Consider the following 19524-nt stretch of genomic DNA (forward strand, 5'->3'; position numbering starts at 1 on the left):
CCACGTGTTTTGCACAGCACAGAAGCAAGGACAGGTATGACTACCTAAAGCCCATAAGAGCAGCAGCATTAAAGCAGATAAGTTCAGACATGAAAAACAAAATCCTGAGACCTAGCCTGAACATAAGTAATAATTTTTAACACTTCACATCAAAAGTCAGGTTTGCGTCCCTTTATCTGCCACAGTTTTAAACCTGTTCTACTATAACTATGAAAACAAAACTATTTTCCACTAGGTTTTCTAAAAATCCCACATTCAGTTCCAAAGAATGGAAGATATCATTAACAGATAAAACCTACATGCAGGGAAGACTTCTCTTATTTGAAATCAAAATGTGCTTTAAAAAAAAGAAAATCCACCCATAATACAGTATCAGTACAGACAAATATAGGTGACTAATAGATGAAAAACAAAGAAATGTTCCAGTGTATTTAAAAAAAATTTACTTAAAAAAACCCCCCAAAACGAAACCTTTTTAGCACCTTCACAAAAAATACTTCAGATATTACGTTGACAGTGAAGAGCTATCTAGAAAAAAATTGCAAGAACTAAGAACCAAAATATGAAAGTTTTAAGAACGTGAATGTGAAGGTTCACGTTAGGAAGCCAGATCCCATGTCTTGGTCAAGTGACAGTGAACAATTAACAAGAAACAGAAATATTCCTTCCCAGATGGTAGAAAGGAAGATCACAAGAGGGATATTATTAATTGCCACTGAGTGCATCATTTTTCAGTTTATGTTCTCAATTTCTATTTCTGAACCCCCTACAAGAATGTCCAACCTTAATTCACCAGGGGAAAACTCAAATGCTACTTTATCAGAAACTGCTGTGCGGAAACATCCTAGAATTCTCTACCTGGCCTGCTCACAACAGTAACAGACTAGAAATTGCTGCTGGGCCATTCATAAATAACACAGCAGTAGGACAGTATTGTATGTTCAGTTTCAAACTGGAAAGCACCAATAAGACGTTTTCCAGTAAAAGTTCAAATACTTAAAATAATTGAGGGGAAGAAGGGTAATGTTTAATATTACTAACATCAAATAAAGCCATTCATATAATCCAATTATACTTAATTCTTACCTTTAGGCTGCTATTTAAGTCTGTTCTTGCTACAGAAGTTTCAATTACATTAGGACCTGCACAATATATAAGAAGGAAAAAAGAAAACAATATTGAAGTATAAATATTACTGGTAAGTAATGATGTAAATACAGGTTTTCAAAACACTGTACGAAGTCCCCACCTGCAAAGCAGGTAAATAGTATTGCAGGTAAATAGTATTTCAGACGTTTAAATTGAAGGGTAAATCACTTGGACATTTCAATATAATTTATAAACTTGGTCTGAATGTTCCTTTAAGCAATTCTGACATAGTATTTCTAGGTATGATTAAATAGAAGGTAAACTATAAATCAAGAATTCCACGTCAGAAGCCCTGAATGTGTACTCTACTACAACAAACCACATGGTATTTATATAAATATATCCCAAGTTTTTCATAGGAGTGCAGTCATGAAAGTACTCAGCTACAGAAAAAGCTGGCTAAGCACCAGTGGCGCTTTTGTTACAGAGACTCAAAGTTTAACAAGGGCTGCAGAAACCACCTGAAAAAACAGCATGTTTAATTGAACTATAAAGTTTGCATGGCCAAATTGTTACCATTACCTAGTTTAAATGGAGCACAGCATCCGTAACACACTGCACTCAAGGCTAGGGCACCAGGGCAAACACATCCCATTGTATTTGTGTGCAAGAAGCCAATGCCTTTTTATGCATGTGTAATGTACTTGCCCATACAATCACAGTAACAGTACTTTCTGGATAAAGTTGGATTTTCATTGCATTGGTCTGTTCAAGCCAAGATACCCACGTTTTGTTTAGCAACAGTTCTCAATTTACTCAGACTGGGCCCTTCCTTTTCTACAGAAATCTGGGGCTATGATACACGATGAATGTCATCACATAAATAAAGATAACTGCATAGAAGTTGTATAAACAATTTCTCCCAAAGCAGACAATCCATTTAATAGAGTTGCATGTCCAATTGTAGTGGGAGATGTTCAACTCCATACCAGACCTTTTATGCAACCATTCCTCCAATCATTCTGGATACGGACATGCACACGCTTAGCAGGTACTGATCCATCCACTCACATCCTACCTCTAGTTCTATATGCAGTAAATGGGAAGCAATCAAATCACAATTTATGTTAGAAGAGATCTCCAGAGAATATCTAGTCCATTCTTGTTTAATTAGGTTGCTCAGGGCTATGTCCAAATAAGTCTTTAACATCTCTAAGGACAGAGACTCTCATAACCTCTCTGGGAAACCTGTTTCAGTATTTAATCACCCTTATGGTAAGAAAAAATTCCTAATATCTAACTGGAACTTTCTGTGTCCCAGCTTATGTCTGTTGCCTCTCCCCCTATCATCATGCACCTCTGAGAAAGTCTAGGCCCATCTTCTGTGTATCCTCTGATAAGGTGGTTGTAGAGAGTGCTACAATTTCCCCTTAGCCTTCCGAGGTATGGAAGAACACATGCTACTGGGAAGAAGAAGAATGCACATGTTTGTACATACAAAAAACACGAAAGGACTAAACCAGAAAAGTGAAAGGGAAGAGTAGAAACAGATCTGTGTCTATATACTGAGGTGTGAACAAACACAGAGGAGACCTAAAGCAGGTAGGAACAAACGCAGGACATACATATTTGTATTTGGTCACCACAGGCTTCCCAACCACAGTAAGATTTTGCTGTCCAAATGGTCTCTCCCTCTATATATTTGGTCTGGTAATTTAATGTAATTTATTAACCCTCCCAATATGCTCTTTCAGCCATAAGCTCAGTATTAAAAAAATTATGCAAGAAAAGCAGTTTTTCACAAAGACCATGGACTTCAAAGTTACTACAGAGAAACAATGGAAAAGAAGGAAGTTTATAAATAAGCAACAGAGGATCGCTCTGTGCAAGAAATATTTTAGGTTACCTGTCATGACAGCTCTAAACATGTAGTACTGCTTGGGCTCCTACAACCACTCTAATAACAGTATTAACCATCTTACAGACTTTAAATGGAAAAATTATGAATTTCATCCATCATAGTCAAAATTTCATATTAGGATTGCAGTTCAACATCACTAACAGCCACCCACTATAAAGTCAGTTCCAGATCACTGAATTTTTCAGTTCTCAAGTACATATAAACAGGGCAGATTTTTAAAAAGGCATTTTTTGGTTTAAAAAGCATAACTCAATTTCAGTAAGTGTTCACAGATGATGTCATCATATGTCAGTAATCAGTTCTTGACAAAACTAAAATAATTGGCCTTTTTTATAAGCTTTTTTTTAATTGGAAGATATGAACCAATATTGGGACAGAGAAATCACAGTCAATTTTTAAGAGCAGCAACCAAACAAATAATGAAGTTCTAGTGCCATTAACTGCTACTTCTGAAGCAAGCAATATATAAAAGCTTTTTTAAGCAACTGACCATAACGATGCTGTGGAGACTAATTTAAATTGTTACTGGGGTTTTTTCAGTCTTGCTCAGTTATCAGAATCACAGCTGAAAGCAAAGAACCACCCTGAGGTGGTGAACAGGAAAACTGCACAGGTACAGAAGGAGTTCTGCACCTTGGATTTTCATTACACTTGTCTCACCCCAGAGATAACATAGATCCACTGGGACAAGGGAAAGAAAGTGAGTGCAACTTGGGAAAAAGATCAAACAAGTCTGCATCTGTCTTGGGTTACAAGAACTGAGGAGCAACTGCCACCATAGATTAAACTGTCTTGTTTTCTCAGATGAAAAGCAAGACTTCTGCTAGGCTTCCCAAACTGCAGGTAGAGATGTCGAGTATGGGCAGTGGCATATTCAGGCAGCATGGAAAATATGGATGTATCTCCCATGCTTTCATTTACTTAGTGGGTTTGGTGAGTTTTTCTCAGACTGCACCCTTTAATGACAGAGCATTCTACTGTTACTGCCCCTCCTTCTATTCACAGGAAGCAAGCAGCTGTCAACAAAAGTCACAAAAAACATCACAGTAAGTGTTCAGCAAATCTCCTCCCAAGGTAAACACCATTCTTTTAAAAATAATTAAGTTATAATAATACATGGTGTTCATGCTTTGTCAACAAAAGTATCTGGCAAACCAATCTTACAAGGACAAGAATCCCACAGCCATGGCAGTTCCTGAAGGGGATCACAGGCAAGGCCTGGGACCCCAGCAGGGTACAGATGACCAAGTGTTGCTTACAGCAGCCAAGTCCCCTGGGCCAAAGGTAACCACATCACCAGATTGCTCTGCACACAGACACAATGCAACACACCAACACAGGTTCTGATATCCTTTAAGAATGAAATGCTCAGTTTTCTCTTCCAGGAGCATTGCTTTTTGCCTATCTTATGTAAAACAACTTTCACTTCTTGCAACCCGGCAGTATAAATATACAACTACAAATATGGTTCAATTTTATAGCCAAATAGCCAAATTACAATAAATTAGGTAATTCCATTTTTTGCTCTTTATCATTCATATAAAATGCACTTTTGTAAATGTATTTCTACAGTATTTTAGTGGCCAAATAATGTCCTTCAGCATCCTTAGGCAAGTCGCAGGAATATCAGTGGTTAACCTTTATGAACTGAAAGTCTATCTGGACCTTAGGCTGCTACAATAAATCAAACTGCAGGAAAGAAGGTTTTATTTCACAGACAAATTTTATTATTTAATGCTATTATGAAAAATGTACTGCCTACAAGGCACAGATGGGCATAAAAAGCCTAGACAGCTGCCTCCAATTAATCCCCTCTTCTTTCCAAGGTAGGCAGGAGCAGATGACTCCCAGGCCTGGGCAGCCCTTCTCATTCTAAAGGAAATGAAGGACAGGGCAAAGGTAGAAACAATCCAACAAACAGGTCAAAAAGTGTCAGAGAGGGGCACAGGAGAACACATTGGACATGCTTGGTGACGTGGAAGCAAGCAGTAAAGTGGGGGAAGATGGTAACAACCTTACGTAATTCTTATATACGGGATGGGTTGCCTAATGAGTACAAGTCCCTCCCTTCCCCTCTCCCTGTCTGTCACTTCTGTATTGACAAAGCTCTCCTGACAGCAGAGTACTAGTATATTAACACTGCTGTGACAGCACACTGACTTATTTTTCAAGTATGTTTTATACCTGGAAAAGCTCTCTGGCATAAAATAAAGAGGGCTCCCATGCTTTTCAACTCCCTAGTGACACTGCATCTTTGTGGATCAAATCTCTTATCTCCAGGATAAGTACTCAGACACTAAGTGCCTCTCAGATCACATCAGGACTCCAACAAAGGTCTTTGAAACCAGAGAGCAAAGCTCATATATGTTTGACAACTGAAGTTCATATTTTTATAGTGCTAAAATATTTATTATTTCTCTGGCATTTATTACCCAAACATTTAGAAGACTTTACAAACAGTTAGCAGTTTCCTCACAGTAAACCAAGTATTAGCACGACCATTTTACAGACAGAAACACAAAGAAAAACAATTAATGTAGCAGTCTGCTGAAAAATTATGTTACAATGAAACTGGTTTTGTTTTATTTTATTGACTCCTCCCTGCAAAGCACTTTTAAATACCAAGTCGTTGTAGATAGTACTCCTATGAAAAAATGAAATGGAAGAAACACTTCCCTTCCCTGTCAGGAGTAATGCTTCCTCAGACATCTCAGGGGCACTAAGCCCATTAGCATTTAAATACATGTGTAAATACCACCAGGTTTAGACAAAGCATACAAGAACTGTAATCTTTTAAAAAGACAAAGTCCTTACCTGCTATTCCTATGAAGACTGTCAGACCAAAACAAACAAAGAATACTACAAAGACCAGAACAAAATGCCTTTTGGACAGTGTATATAATCGCATCGGTGCCAGCCTACAGGAAGCAAAAGAAAGCATAGAATTAGTTGTCAGTCACATTTCTAAAGGGGCAGAAAATAGACCCCATTCATTTTTCCACAAAGAAAATGAAACCGAACTCTGAGATAACATGTAACACTAAGAGAAAAATATTAACGCTGCTTCATAGAGCAAGGATAACTACTAGGCATTATTAGACATATGTATGTGCACACGTATCCGTGCTCCAAAACGTAAAAATTTTGCAGATTCTTCTTATGCTAGGGCTTTCTATTGTCCTAAGACTTCAGCATTTCTTAGAGGGATAAAAAGCTGTATTTTAGTTCACACATTAATAATTTAAACGTCCAAGACACCATGTCTCCTGTAATGGCAGCTTAATCTAAAGGGACTGACATCACTAACAACTCAGTTATCTGCACAGGATCTTGATAAGTTTTCTGCACTCTACATATATACTTCATCCCTTCAGGATCATCCCTAACAAGGAGTAATGCAGAACTCCAGATCTGTTAGATGTTCATGCTCAGGCTTTGAATTCTCATCTGAACTCCACCAAAGCTTGGGAAACAGAAAACTGAACTTAAGTTTATTATTAGACACTTAAATACAAATACACATACAAGCAACGACATTTCTTCCACAACTATTTGGTGCTTATCATTAGGTTAAAGACAAAACAGAGAGGGGAAAAGTACTGAAAAGACCAATTGGAAACGGGTAACTTCTAGTTCTGTTGGCAGGGAAATAAGATCAAATAATTAATCCTACATAACACATCTTCCTTTTTGTTAAATGCGTAATTTCTAAAAAAAACCAAATCCAGCATTTTCCAAAATAAAGCCAACATTTCGAGTTATGCCAGAACTGAGCCACCACATAACTGATTTTCTAGTGCTGTTCCAGAAGGTTTGATCATAGAAAGCTGTACAGTTTATATGGAAAAGCTGCTAGGACTGGGAGGGTGATGGAATGGTGCTGGTGTTTTTCAATAAAGTTGTATGAGCATCATCCTGGAAAGAAATGAAACCATAAGACTTTAATGGTAGTGCTCCCTTTTGGCTTGGAATAAAACTTCTTTTCACCAGCTGAACAGTGCTCTTACTGGTTCATCACATTAATGAAGAATTGCAGAAAAGGAGCTGAAATCCCTTCCACAAGCCCAGCCTGAACTCTGGGACCAGGTACCATGTGTCTGCATGCACAGCAGCCCTTATAAGCAAGGCAAACAAATCACCAATACAAGGATCTAATAATAACAACCTCTATTTTCTTTAAAAATCATTCTCTCCAAACAAAGCACTGCAAAAAAAATTACATTATTCCTTTCTTGTAAAGTTTGAGAGATCCAAACTTTAATTTAACTCACAAAGGAGGTGAGGAAAGGAGGAAAACCCTACAGAAATAATGAGAACTACAAGTAAGTAACTATAAATGTTACAAGTCCTGCACAAACTGGCAGTGCAGGACTCCAGGCACAGCACCTGCAAACACAGAGTAACTTGCCTTGCCACATGCCCTTATGTGCAGCAGAAACTCTGCATTACTCTAGAAGTCAGAATAGCTGATTGTACAGACAAAAAAGGCAAATCGTACATGAAATTATCACAGACATTTATAAATAAGATCAGATCTCTGTCAGAGATCATCACACAGAAGTCTCATGAATATGATTATAAGCTGACATTTAATAGAAGCTATTAATAGAAGCATTTCAAACCAGAACTTGTCTGCACAGCTTTTGCAGGGATATAACTACAGTATGTTTCTTAAATCAGTGTCTTAAAACTTCAGCCTTTATGTACTTAAACCACGTTAAAGCTATTACATCTGCACTAGTACTTAAATAACTAACTAACCAAGGTGCATCTTTTTACCAGTTTCAAGCGCTTCTTCAGTTCCACAAATGACCTGGTATTCCCTATCTACCTAAGTATATCCAGTATGAGATACTATCTTGAGATACTAGAGTACTGATCTTAACAGGAAAATCCTTGATATATAAAAATGGTGCCTAAAATGCTGACATGCCTAAATTAACTTATAAGGGTTCATCTGGATACCAAGTATTTCATGGCAGAGTACATACTGAGGATGTCTCAATACACAGAAATCGGGTCTGGATGGGAAAGTCCATGGATCAAGAACAGCTGACAACTGGACGAGTATTGTATGTTTGCAGGGAAGTTCAACATATGCTCGTGCAGTTCTGAACAGCTTACATCTGGGCATCCACTTAACAGCTACAGCTTGATGCAGGATACTTCTGACATGCTGTACGTATTCTCGGTTCTCTTCATAAGCTTCCTAATTTCCAAGTTTTTGCAGACACTTCAAAATTCATAACGTGAACATGAAAAGCAGCTCCCTTTCCATAGTCCTCCCTCCCCAGGAAGGTCACCAGAGTTCCCACCCCCCCCCCAGCCAACACAGGGTTACAACTATTGGCAATTATCACCCTCATTTGCTCATAATACCAGAGCACAGGTGGGCTCGAGAGCTTTCGAAGAAACATGTTCCAGACATTCTTTATTCCAGCTCCTCTCCAGCTGGTACAACACCTAGTAGTCAAAATGGGAAGGTGTGCACCTACCTAAGTGATGATGGTACCTAACAAAGACCAGAGACGAGGGAGAGTAGGGACATGCTCTGTGTTTTCCTTTCTTTCATACTGGTACTCCTCAAGTCTCATCTAAGCCGCTGACTGAATGTGCTGCTTTACAGGTCAATAAGGCAACATGGATACTTATTATTGAGAGGAAGTGTAAGAACTCAGCCAAATCTTAACTACATTTCTCGTGAGTGCAAACAACAATTTACAGCATTCCTGTCAGGTGACGTATGTTTCATTGCCCCTCGCTGCAATAACAGAACTTCCTTGTGTGGTTTTGAGTGCCTCATTTCACCTATCACCGGTTGACACACAAAGCAGATTAAACGGTCTTCCCATATGTTCATTGCTAAACATCTGCCTTTAGGAAAGACATTACATAAAGTTTCTGAATACACAGAAGTGCAAGTTGATGATCCTCCACTAACAGCTTCTTTCTCACATCTGAAAGGTCCAATAAAGAATAAAATGTTTGAAACACACTCATGGGAAAATCAAAAAAGGTTCCTTACTCTGGAAGCATCTGTTCAAATGAGTCAAGAACTGTGCTTTGCTTTACCAGCAGAAGATGCTCCCTAGCCATGGCAGTCGAAAGCTCAGGACTAGCCATCCAAGTGTCTGCAGATCTTTCAGGCAGCTTTTACTGCCTACATTGAGCTTCATCTTAACTCAGGAGTACTTTATAATTAAATTATGTCTGAAATTAACTGCAAAGGAGCAGAAAGCACTGAGATACAAACAGAGAAATACTACTTAGACATCTCAAATAGTAGTAAAAAAACTAAACTGCATTAATGCAATCTGTGGTAAGAGTGAACTTTGGAAACACACACTCCTAACATCTGCAATCTTTCAGTAACCATTTATATGTGAGATGTAAAGGTGGGTTAAATCTTGTTCTTTGAGCAAATTTGTGGCTCAAAGTTTTGGCAAAATGTTTCTCAGGCTATTCCTCATCTTCACCTCTCATGCCTGCACAACAAAGCCTTTGGTAAAGGCCATTTTGAAAAACGGAGCCTGTTATACAATAGTTTTCACTTCAGACTCTCACTTTACAGAAAGGAAGGCTGTGGCAAAACTGAGATTAAGCAGTACATAGGTACAGAGTTGATATTAAAATCAGAAATAACTCACTTTTATGCACAGCAGTTTTTCTGACATATTAGCCTCAACATCTCTGCCTCCAACTGCTCTTTTCTATTTTAGGCTTACTTCCAAATAAAACCATCAAAACCACTTTGATTTAAACGATTATATATCCTACCTACATTCACAGTACTGGGTCTATCCATACACCCTGCACTTCCTCATGGTTTAAAGACACTGCTCGCTTCGGTGTCCCTCAGAAGACCTTGAATTTCTTCTTGCAGATGTATTCCACAACGTTTAATAGCTAATGAGGCAGCACATGACTACATAAAAAGAGGCATAAAATTAACATTAACAGTATTATACAGAACTGCTATATGACAACTGACAGCTAACCATGGCTATGTTAAAGATATTTGTGCACTGGGTAGGTTTGGCTTTTTTTTTTTTTTTTTTTTTTTTTTTTTTTTTTTTTAGTTCTTGTTTGCTGTATTCATTTAAGTCTGAATAATGAGTTACGGTTATGGCTCTGTTTGTGCAAAGAGTTATCCAGGTAAACAAGTTTTTCCTTTAACAGACAATCTGAGAGTAGAGATACCAGGGGTGGGGGTTGTTGTTCTCCACAGAAAAGAACAAATCAGAACGTTCCTCTAAAGAGGTGGGCAGTCACTGAGTGGCGAACCACAGCCTCCGAAACATAAATTTAACCCTCGGCGAGCTGATTTCCTTAACGAGAGTTAACGTGTATAACCTGAATTCGATTCAGATTGCCCAGAGAGGTTGGGGAGTCCCCCTCACTGAAGACACTCAAGAACCGCCTGGACATAATCCTGTGCCATGTGCTCTGTGGGATGACCCTGCTTGAGCAGGGAGGTTGGACCAGGTGCGGTCCCTTCCAACCTGACCCGTTCTGTGATTCCGTGAATGACAACATTCAGGTCTTTACAGGGGGAAGAGCCTAAACTACCGCACCCGGCCGGAGCAAGGATTTTCTTTTCTCCTCCCCATCCCGAACCCGGACTCAGACCCAAGCAACCGGGCGCCCCCTCAGGCTCGAGCCCCCCCCGCCCCCCTCCCATCCCGATCCCGCGCGCGCTGCTCCTCCCCGCCCGCCACTCACGGCTCCATCCCGGCCCGCGCGCGCACTGCCGGCACCTCCTCCCGGCGCCGCCGCTGCCGTGGCACCACCGCCGGCGGCGCCTCGCGCCCGCTTCCGCGTGCGTCACTGCCCGCCCGCCGCGGCCCCGACACGTCACGGCCCCGCCAAGCCCCGGGCCGGGGCCCGAGGGCGGTGCTGCCGCCGGCAGTGGGGGAAGAGGGGGGCGCTACGGCGAGCCCGAAGGGACATCCGCCCGCGCCCCGGCGGGGCCGCGGGAGGGGAGGGAAGGAAGGAAGGAGGAGAGGCGTTGGCTTTGGTGAGCCGTCAGCTTTGGTGAGCCGTCCTGGAGCGCAGTCACGCGGCTGGTCCTGCCCTGCCGAGCGCTGCGGGTTCAAAATCACAGTATCACAGAATCACAGAATCAGTTAGGTTGGAAAAGACCTGAGATCATCGAGTCCAACCTATGACACAACACCACCATGTCAACTAGTGCCACGTCCAGCTAAACACGTCCAGGGACGGTGACTCCACCACCTCCAGTCCATTCCGATGTATGATCACCCTTTCTATGAAGAAATTCCTCCTGATATCCAACCTAAACCTTCCCTGGCACAGCTTACTACTATGTCACTATGTCCTCTGGTCTTATCGCTGGTTTCCTGGGAGAAGAGACGACCCCCACTTGGCTACAACCTCCTTTCTGGTAGTTGTAGAGAGTCAGGAGGTCTCCCATGAGCTCCTTTTCTCCAGGCTGCTTATTCACACCCCCAGCTCCCTCAGCAGCTCCTCATAGGTCTTGTGCTCCATTCCTTTCACCAGCTCCATTATCCATCTCTGGACACACTCCAGCACCTCAGTGTCCTTCCTGAAGTGAGAGGCCCAAAACTAAACACAGGATTTGAGGTGTGGCATCACCAGTGCCAAGTACAGAGGGACAATCACTGCCCTGGTCCTGCTGGGCTACACTATTTCTGATAAAAGCCAGGATTCCATTGGCCTTCTTGGCCACCTGGGATACACACAGTGCTGGCTCATGTTCAGCCAGCTGTCGACCACCACCTCCAGGTCCTTTTCCACAAGGCTGCTTTCCAACCACTCTGCCCCCAGCCTGTAGCGCTGCCTGGGGTTGTTGTGGTCAAAGTGCAGGACCCGGCACTTGGCCTTGTTGAACCTCATACCGCTGGTTATGAGGTCAAATGTGTCATTGCATCAGGGTAGCAGTAATATTTCCCACATTTCCAGTGCCCTTTTCAAACTTGAATTGAATCCAGTTTTAACCTACCCATTTTAGGTGAAAAGACCAATGTGATGTATCCATGCTGTACACATGCATGTTTAGTGCCTTTTAGAGGCAGCCATCCAGTTTGCAAATGGTTTTGTTTACTAGCTCTTTCAGTGGAATTAAAATGCTGTCACTGTAGTCACCTGCATGCAGCTTTGTTGTATTCAAGGGATGTGATTGATGTATCATGTTTGCAGAGAATTCGATCAGCCTGCAAGTGCCAGAAATTAAATCCTAGGAGTAAGCGACTGCTTTAAACACACTACTTAATAAAAATCTCTAGACAACACCTCAAACTGTTTTGTTCCTGCACAAATGCTAGGATAAAGTTGGATTTTTGTTCTGATATTCTGTTAAATGTTCTAAGACTGGGCAACAATGATTGTCAACTGATTCACTGGGTAGCAATGAAGAAGAGTAGACAGTTTTAGGGATTTAACCAAGCTATATTTTGTACTCATTTTTGATAGCTCTAATATTTGCTCATAGAAAGCCAACACTGCAGTTACTTTAATGTGGACAAACCTGGTGTGTAGTCTAGAATTAAATTCAGAGTAACTGCCTGGCTTTGGTGTTTGTCATGTACATAAGGTAGAGCCCCCTTGGGATGACCCCAGAAATATTTAGATAGATCAGTCAATATATAATTTTATAATTATCTCTTCAACAATCAAATACTTCTATTAAAAGCTTACTTAGATGGTAAGATGGTTTTATTTCATTTACTTTTTAAAAGTACTTAACTTTAATAATATTAATTTCATTCCATTGCCTTATGGACAGTTATGTCCATTACTGATGACCCATAGTCTGCTGTGTAACACCACTGAACCTAAAAGAAACATGCTGGAAATTAATTCAGTTGTTGATACTGGATTTATCCCATCACTTAGATCTGTGGTTTACAACACTGATGATTATTTAGTAATCTCATAAAAAGGCTGTCTTGAAAATATATAATACCAATTAATGAAGAAAAGGTGTTCATACATTTTAAATCAACAAGAATTTAAACTGTAGGGAAGAAAATAAAGCTTCAGGTAATCAGGACAACTTAACAAGCAGTATATGCTCAGAACCAGTTAGCACTGCTATGCCACACTTTGAAGTCATTAGGTCACAGGGGACTATGACATGCACTGTGTAGCTTTCAGCACACTTCGGGCTTCTCCAACAAGTTCTCCCTGGCCAGAAAATGATGGAGTGGTTCCTACAGCATCTGTGACCATTTCCAGTGTTCTGGGAAGTGCAGTTGCAGAGTTATGACTCTCTGAAGTTACGCTGCCATTTATGTGCACACAACTGAGCTGTTTGGATGACTGCTCCAAACCCTCTGGCACTCAGGTGTCTTCACAAATGTGAATTTATTCTCCTCAATACAAAAATACATTCTTCTTATTGAACTGGCAGAAAACTTGAAGCACAGAGAGACTGTGGTGGCATAGCTTGACATCCAGTTCACTTCAGTTAGCCACAGAACCACATTTCTCTTTGCCATCTACTGGCTTTCAAAGGCTTGTGAATACACTGTAAACATGTACATTGCACACTATTTTTTTGGTGAAAATTGTATCACTGAGTTTACAATCTAAACACTTGAAGGCATTGCAAGACACTCTCTCCCCACAGAAGCAGTCAGAGTCTCACTCTACTTTGTTTCTTGCAAAAGGTGCTACTCAGTGCCTTGTCTGACCTGCTCTGGAATGAAATAGTGCAAGAAGCTACTGTCTACCTCATCTATTGTAGGAACTGGGCAGTGTATGATGAATGAGGCTAGTAAGAGGAGGTTGGCTTATCTATGAATAAGCAGGCTCAATGCTAGCTCAGTGGGGATGCTGCTTACACTAACCACCTTAACACTAACGCTATACTTTCTTGACCAGTTTATACTTTCATGACTCACACGTACAGCTCCAGGTGACAAAAGGTGAAATCCAGCTTCACTGGAGCTCTTTGATTTTTGCCAGCACAAATGTTAGTGCAGTAGAGTGGTGAATCAAGTAATGGAAATTATCTGAGCTCAAAGTCACTCAGGAATCAGTTGCTCAGTCACTGTGCAAATACAGCACTAACTGTGGGCAGATGAGGAAGAGAGCAGAAATGTGTGACCAGGGAAATGAGAGCTAGGATGGCTTCTTCCAGCCACAGAGCCAGTTTGTGGGATCTTAAAGCAATCATGAAGCTACAGTGTTAGTCTCCTCCTTCTGTTTCAAGCCTTCTGGCCACAGCTCTGTAGTTCACATGAGGGTCATTCAGGTTCTTCCCCCAATTGCCAGGATCCAGCAGGGAGCCTTGGAAGAACAAGAGAGGGGTACTAGCTATGGTTCAAAGCAGCCACTGAAGATCATGCCTGGGTCTAGGCTGGAATTTGACTACAGTTCTCCAGCAAGGTCTTGTTGACCCCATGGCTTCTCACAGACTTGCACTTTGAGTACTGGGGAAAGATATTAAGAAGGTGGGAAGAAGTGTATACTTATCACAACAGCCCTCTCTGGCAACTTCAAGTTTCTTCTCTGAAGCACACAGGTACTGGTTTCTCTAGGGAAAAATTAACAGTTTCTCTTTATTGCCGAGCCAAACGGACTGTTCTCTGGTCTTTTTGCCAAAGGAGCAGAACCACAGAGAATGAAATTTTCCCACATATTTTGAAGATTGTCTATGTTTTAATGAACTGGAAACACTAATAGGAGATGGTGAGGAATTAAGAGTATCAGAATCATCTATATTTTACTTCTTCTGTTACCTGTATAGCAACATCAATCATTACTTAAAGCTGCAAGTCAAATAATATATTTCATCATGTCCTATATATAGTCTTTTCTTTTTGATGTACAAAATGCCATATTATTGCGTGATAGGAATTTAAAATGTATCCCTTATTTAAAGCAGGGCAGATGGTAGGTCTTTATCTCAAACACTGAGTGTTATTACTAAATTCAGGATCAACACTATGCTTCCCTGTGTAAGCTGATTGGCCAGGGGGACATGTTCATTAACCTAGAAATTGATTTTTCAGGAATACCATGTCATTATTTGTAGTTATGCAACTCTGATGTCAGACCACAATTTGGCCACCCTCCTGCTCTCTCCTCTCTATCAGGTAGGCACTTCAATTGCTTCCCTTCCTATCAAAATGGTTCCAGCAAGTTGAACTCTTTGACATTAGATAGGAGGTAGAGTTATGAAATTCCCATTGAAAAATAACTGCCAGCTGATTGGCCTGGTGTCTTCTGGTAAGCTTTGGTATCTCACTGCTAACATGTCAAACAGATAAAAATGTGTTTTGGTAACATTGGTACTAAGTTCTTTTCTTACCAATAGTCTACTTAAAACAGTCTAGTGCAGTGGGGGAGCCATCATCTACCATCCCTCCATCAGCTCTCCCTGCCCTACCATCCCAGCCAGGAGGCATGCTAAGGGAGGAAGAAATATATTGGAGTGGGAGGGAGAGACACCAGACAAATTAACAAACTGTTCATTCAAGTGGCTTGTTTGGAGCAATTTCTCAGTGGTGTAAATTAGAACAACCCTAAAGTTGCTGCAGTAAATCTGATGTGCTTTATGGCAGTCCCCATGACTGACAGAAGAGTGTAACCCTTCTGCCTTCTTGGAGCTTATCTACATCCCGTGGTGTAATACAGGCTAATCTTCAGTGCACTTGAGTCCAGACCAACCCTGTATTAGGGTTACCAATGAGGTTATTTAATATCACACCCATTAGTCTGTAAGTATACAGTCTCTTTGACAAGCACAACATGCAGTACCATGTCTGCTGAAGGGAACTATTAACCTAGACAGATGGCATTCATCAGATGGCATTCATCAGGCTGAGCCACAGCTAGCCCTGCTTTCTCCATCTCTCCCAGATGACTGAGTAAACTAGCACTTGCTTGTGGGGAAATACACCAGGAGGCACAAGGTAAAGAATATTTTGGGCTGTTGGGAAGAACAAACTCACTGACATAGACAACCTTTCCTCTCTATAGTATGAATGAGACTCCTGGGGCTCTGCTGAGTGAGGTTGATGTAGCTTGGGATGGCTGAGGAGTCTGCCAACCTTAGCTGTCCCCTGTGCCCAATGAACAGGTTGCTCACAGACAGCTGCTGAGCCACATGTTCAAGAACACTGTGCTCTAAAGGAAAACATCACCAAAAGATGTCACTAAACTGGGACAGCCTCAGAGCTGAATCAGAAATGACTCAGCCATCCATGCAGCAGAGGACAGTTATTTGGGATAACAGCATCATCTGTCTCTGAGCTAGATTATCCCCTTGTACTGAGTCCCCTGTCACTGAGAATGAGCATGAACAGCACAGCATACAACAAGCACTCCTGAGTCAAGAATCACAAAGGGGACTGACTGCTTGGTGCTTTTCCATTTCTGTATCAGCTCTGCTCCAAAGCTTTCCAGTTTTGAGTTTTCCAGTTGGCATTCAGAGAAGGCTGTCATCATAGAAATCAAGAATAAGATTGCAGCAGCCAGTTTTTTTTTCTAGGAAATACTGATTACAAGTACCTCATGGCCCCCAACCCCTTTCCCTACAGCTTAACGGAGTAGATCGCTCCATTTCTGAAGAGGCAATGGAAACCACTAATTGATAACTCAATGGCTTTGTTCCACCAACCAGAGAGAAGAGTTAAGGAGACAGTGGTTGAGAGGCTGACATCTGTAAATACTGTGTGTGAAAGGGAAAAATCACATGCTTTTATATGGTTTTACCATCTTTTCATTTCATTGGTTTGGTATAAGGTATTATTTGCTTTTAGTAACCTGATTATTTTAGAGAACCTCCTTGGCTTGAAGTAAAGAAAAGCCACACAGAATTTCCTTGGTCAAATTTCCAAAATTCCCTCTGCTGTCAGAGCAGTAAATCTCCACATTACATCTCTGTGCTCATTTATAACCTGATCAAACACACTGAGTAAAATAAAGAGGGAGAAGAGGATGAAGTATCTAATTCTCCTTCCTATAAGTGAGAGTTGGCTGTAAGAAGAATGCATGGTTGCATCAAGAAACCTTCCTCCTTACCAGGAATCTGAAAAGCAGGTGCTGTGGTTACATCCATTCATAATGCTGAAGGGAGACACTCAACAGAACAGCAGGTATGCAGTGGCAGTAACAGAAACTTATTTTATGCCAGTCAGTTAGGTTAAGATCTTGAGAATGCAAAGAAATACTAGCATGACTTTTAAGTCAGGAAATGTTGTTTCCTTGCAAAGAGTTCATTTCACTCTAGGTGACCTGCAGCTGATACCTCTTGGGGATATTGTCTCTAGAGAAATGGCAATCTAACACTAACTGTACAAGCTCATTTGATTTGGTGAGGTAGCATCTTTTCAATACAGAAAGTCCCTCTATACACCCTAAAGTCATAAAAATGTTTCAAGAACAAAATGTTGGAGAGCTTGAGTTTTGTCTGGAAATATAGCTGAACCAGATGCCTCTCTCAGGACCTTTTAGTTGTTAATTCAACAGGCTTATGTCTCCTTTCTTCATTCTAGTGCCAATATTCATTATTGCACTGCCAGATGCACACAGGTACATTTCCATCACTCCTTATCACCTCCCATGGCTTCTTACACCATACTCAGGTACAAGAAGCTGCTGTTTTGCCAGGAAGGACCATGGTTTTGTTAAACTCTGCCAAGCTGTCAGGCAGTGTTTCCGAAGTCTATGACTCTCTGTGGTCCTTGCTGTTGTGAACAATGAGACAAATTCAATCTAATGGGCCACCTGCCCCTTCACTGAGAAAAACAGACCCAGCATAGTGAAGTCAAAAGATTTAAACAGAACAGCTAGGGCACTGTGAACGAACAGACTGCCCAGATGCATAGAAAAATAGAGCTGGAAGAGACCTCACAAGGAACCTCATCTTTCCTTTTGCCTCGGGAGAGCATCTGCCAGATATAAGACTTTCTTGGCATGCATTTTTCAAAAGTTTTAAAAGGTGTCAATGATGGATATGCTACAGTCTCCCTGGATAACCCTTTCTATAGTCTTTTACCATCCTGCCTTTTCAGAAATTTTTTCTTAGTATCTAATATGAACATGTATTTCTTCAGTTAATATTACTCTGTAATGTTTTGTCCAAGGTGAAATTAAGTTTCTCTTTACAGAAATTCCTCTTCCTCCAACTTCAGTGTTTGTGCTTTTGGGGGACTAACCCCAAATTTTCCTCACCGCTATGTTTTCTATGCTTTCAATTATCCATTTCTCTGTCCTTATCCTCTCTTCCACTGGCAGACCCTTGAAGTGTGATGCCTAGAACTGGATATAGCTCCAACTAATGTCTGGAGTGGTGACTAAAGTAGATGGCTTAATTCTCACATCTTATGAACTGTGCTTCTGCTGTACACCCCAAATTATTACCGTTTTCACATGTATAAGATAATGTCATTGTTGAAAGAGTTTATTTTATAAAAGATTATAATTTCCATACTTTTTTTTTACAAAAGTGTTATATAACTGTTTATTCCCCAACCTGTATTTTTGTGGCTGAAGAGCATTCATTCTCTGCATAGTTCCTGGCATCTGTTTCTCCTGAATTTCATTGTACTTTTTCAGAACCTGTCACCAATTCAAAAATTCTTTTCTTTTATAACCCAGGCCTCCAACACCTCTGGAGTCCTTCCTATCCTTTTGTAATCTCAAACCATCGATATTCTCCAGCCATCACTGGTCAGTCATGGAAACAGCAGACAGGGCAAGGCACAGAAAAACGTGGGTGTAGCCCATGCAGTACATCTGTTCCTTCTGATCTCAACCTTTGCCAACTAGTCTGACTTCCTATCCTATTCTTATCCTATTCCAGTATTGTTTCACGGCTGCTCAATAGAACAGAATCACATTCCCCTGTAGAACAAATCGCCCTCGCTTGCTACGATAGTGGAAAAGGCGTAGCATAAAGGAACGCAGATGGAAATTGCCTGTGTAAGGTGAGGGTAGGAGGCACTGCCAGACCACATCCCCCGGGCAGAGCAGGCCTGAAGCAGCCCCGGGACCAGGTGGCCGCTCCCGGGCGCTCAGCCGGGGATGCTCCTCGCGTGATGCCCGGCACCCAAACCCCGCCCGCCTCCCGAGACGGCCCCTGCTCCCCTCCGGAGTCCCGGCCGGAGCCGCGCCCGGTAGTACCGGTAGTATCGGTCATCCTTGTAGGGGGTGAGGTCCTCCTGGATCTCCCGGTAGGTCTCCCGCACCCTCCTGCAGAAGCGCTTAACCTCGCCGCACAGCGGGCTCCCGAAGGCGGCGAAATCCGCCTCCATGCCGCCGCCTCAGGGCCCGCGCTCCGCCATGGAGCCCCGCCGGAGCCCGCCCGGCGCTGCGCGGCCGCGGGGCGGGGGCAGCGCAGGAGCCGCAGCGGCAGCGGCCGGGGCGGATGAGGGGGCGGGGGATGCAGGGACGGGAGATGCAGGAACGGGGGATATAGGGGCGGGGGATGCCGGGGGAGCGGGGGGGGGGATACAGGGGCGGCTGCAGCGGGGGCGGTGACAGCGGGCCGGGCCCTCAGCTCACGGGCCGCGCCCGCGGGG

At 42.0% G+C, this 19524-nt stretch overlaps 1 protein-coding gene across 3 annotated transcripts in view; it reads right to left on the bottom strand.

The window, feature by feature from the left end:
* TMEM181 (transmembrane protein 181) overlaps positions 1–19305 on the bottom strand; it is a 35585-nt gene extending 16280 nt beyond the window's left edge. The window contains exons 1-4 of one of the 3 annotated variants that reach the window (XM_027634117.1): positions 10733–10793; positions 9792–9935; positions 5825–5928; positions 1087–1142 (exon numbers count right to left, since the gene is read on the bottom strand). In XM_027634117.1, the coding sequence (XP_027489918.1) occupies positions 1087–1142; positions 5825–5928; positions 9792–9793 (162 nt within the window). In that variant the 5' untranslated portion in view covers positions 9794–9935; positions 10733–10793. Of the gene's footprint in view, positions 1–1086; positions 1143–5824; positions 5929–9791; positions 9936–10732; positions 10818–19126 lie in introns of those variants that run through there. The other 2 variants (XM_027634115.1, XM_027634116.1) reach the window with 2 other exon arrangements.
* Positions 19306–19524: the final 219 nt, after the last annotated feature.

This window comes from Corapipo altera, unplaced genomic scaffold (assembly GCF_003945725.1).
Source record: "Corapipo altera isolate COAL_440 unplaced genomic scaffold, ASM394572v1 2b, whole genome shotgun sequence".
Lineage (NCBI taxonomy): Eukaryota > Metazoa > Chordata > Aves > Passeriformes > Pipridae > Corapipo > Corapipo altera.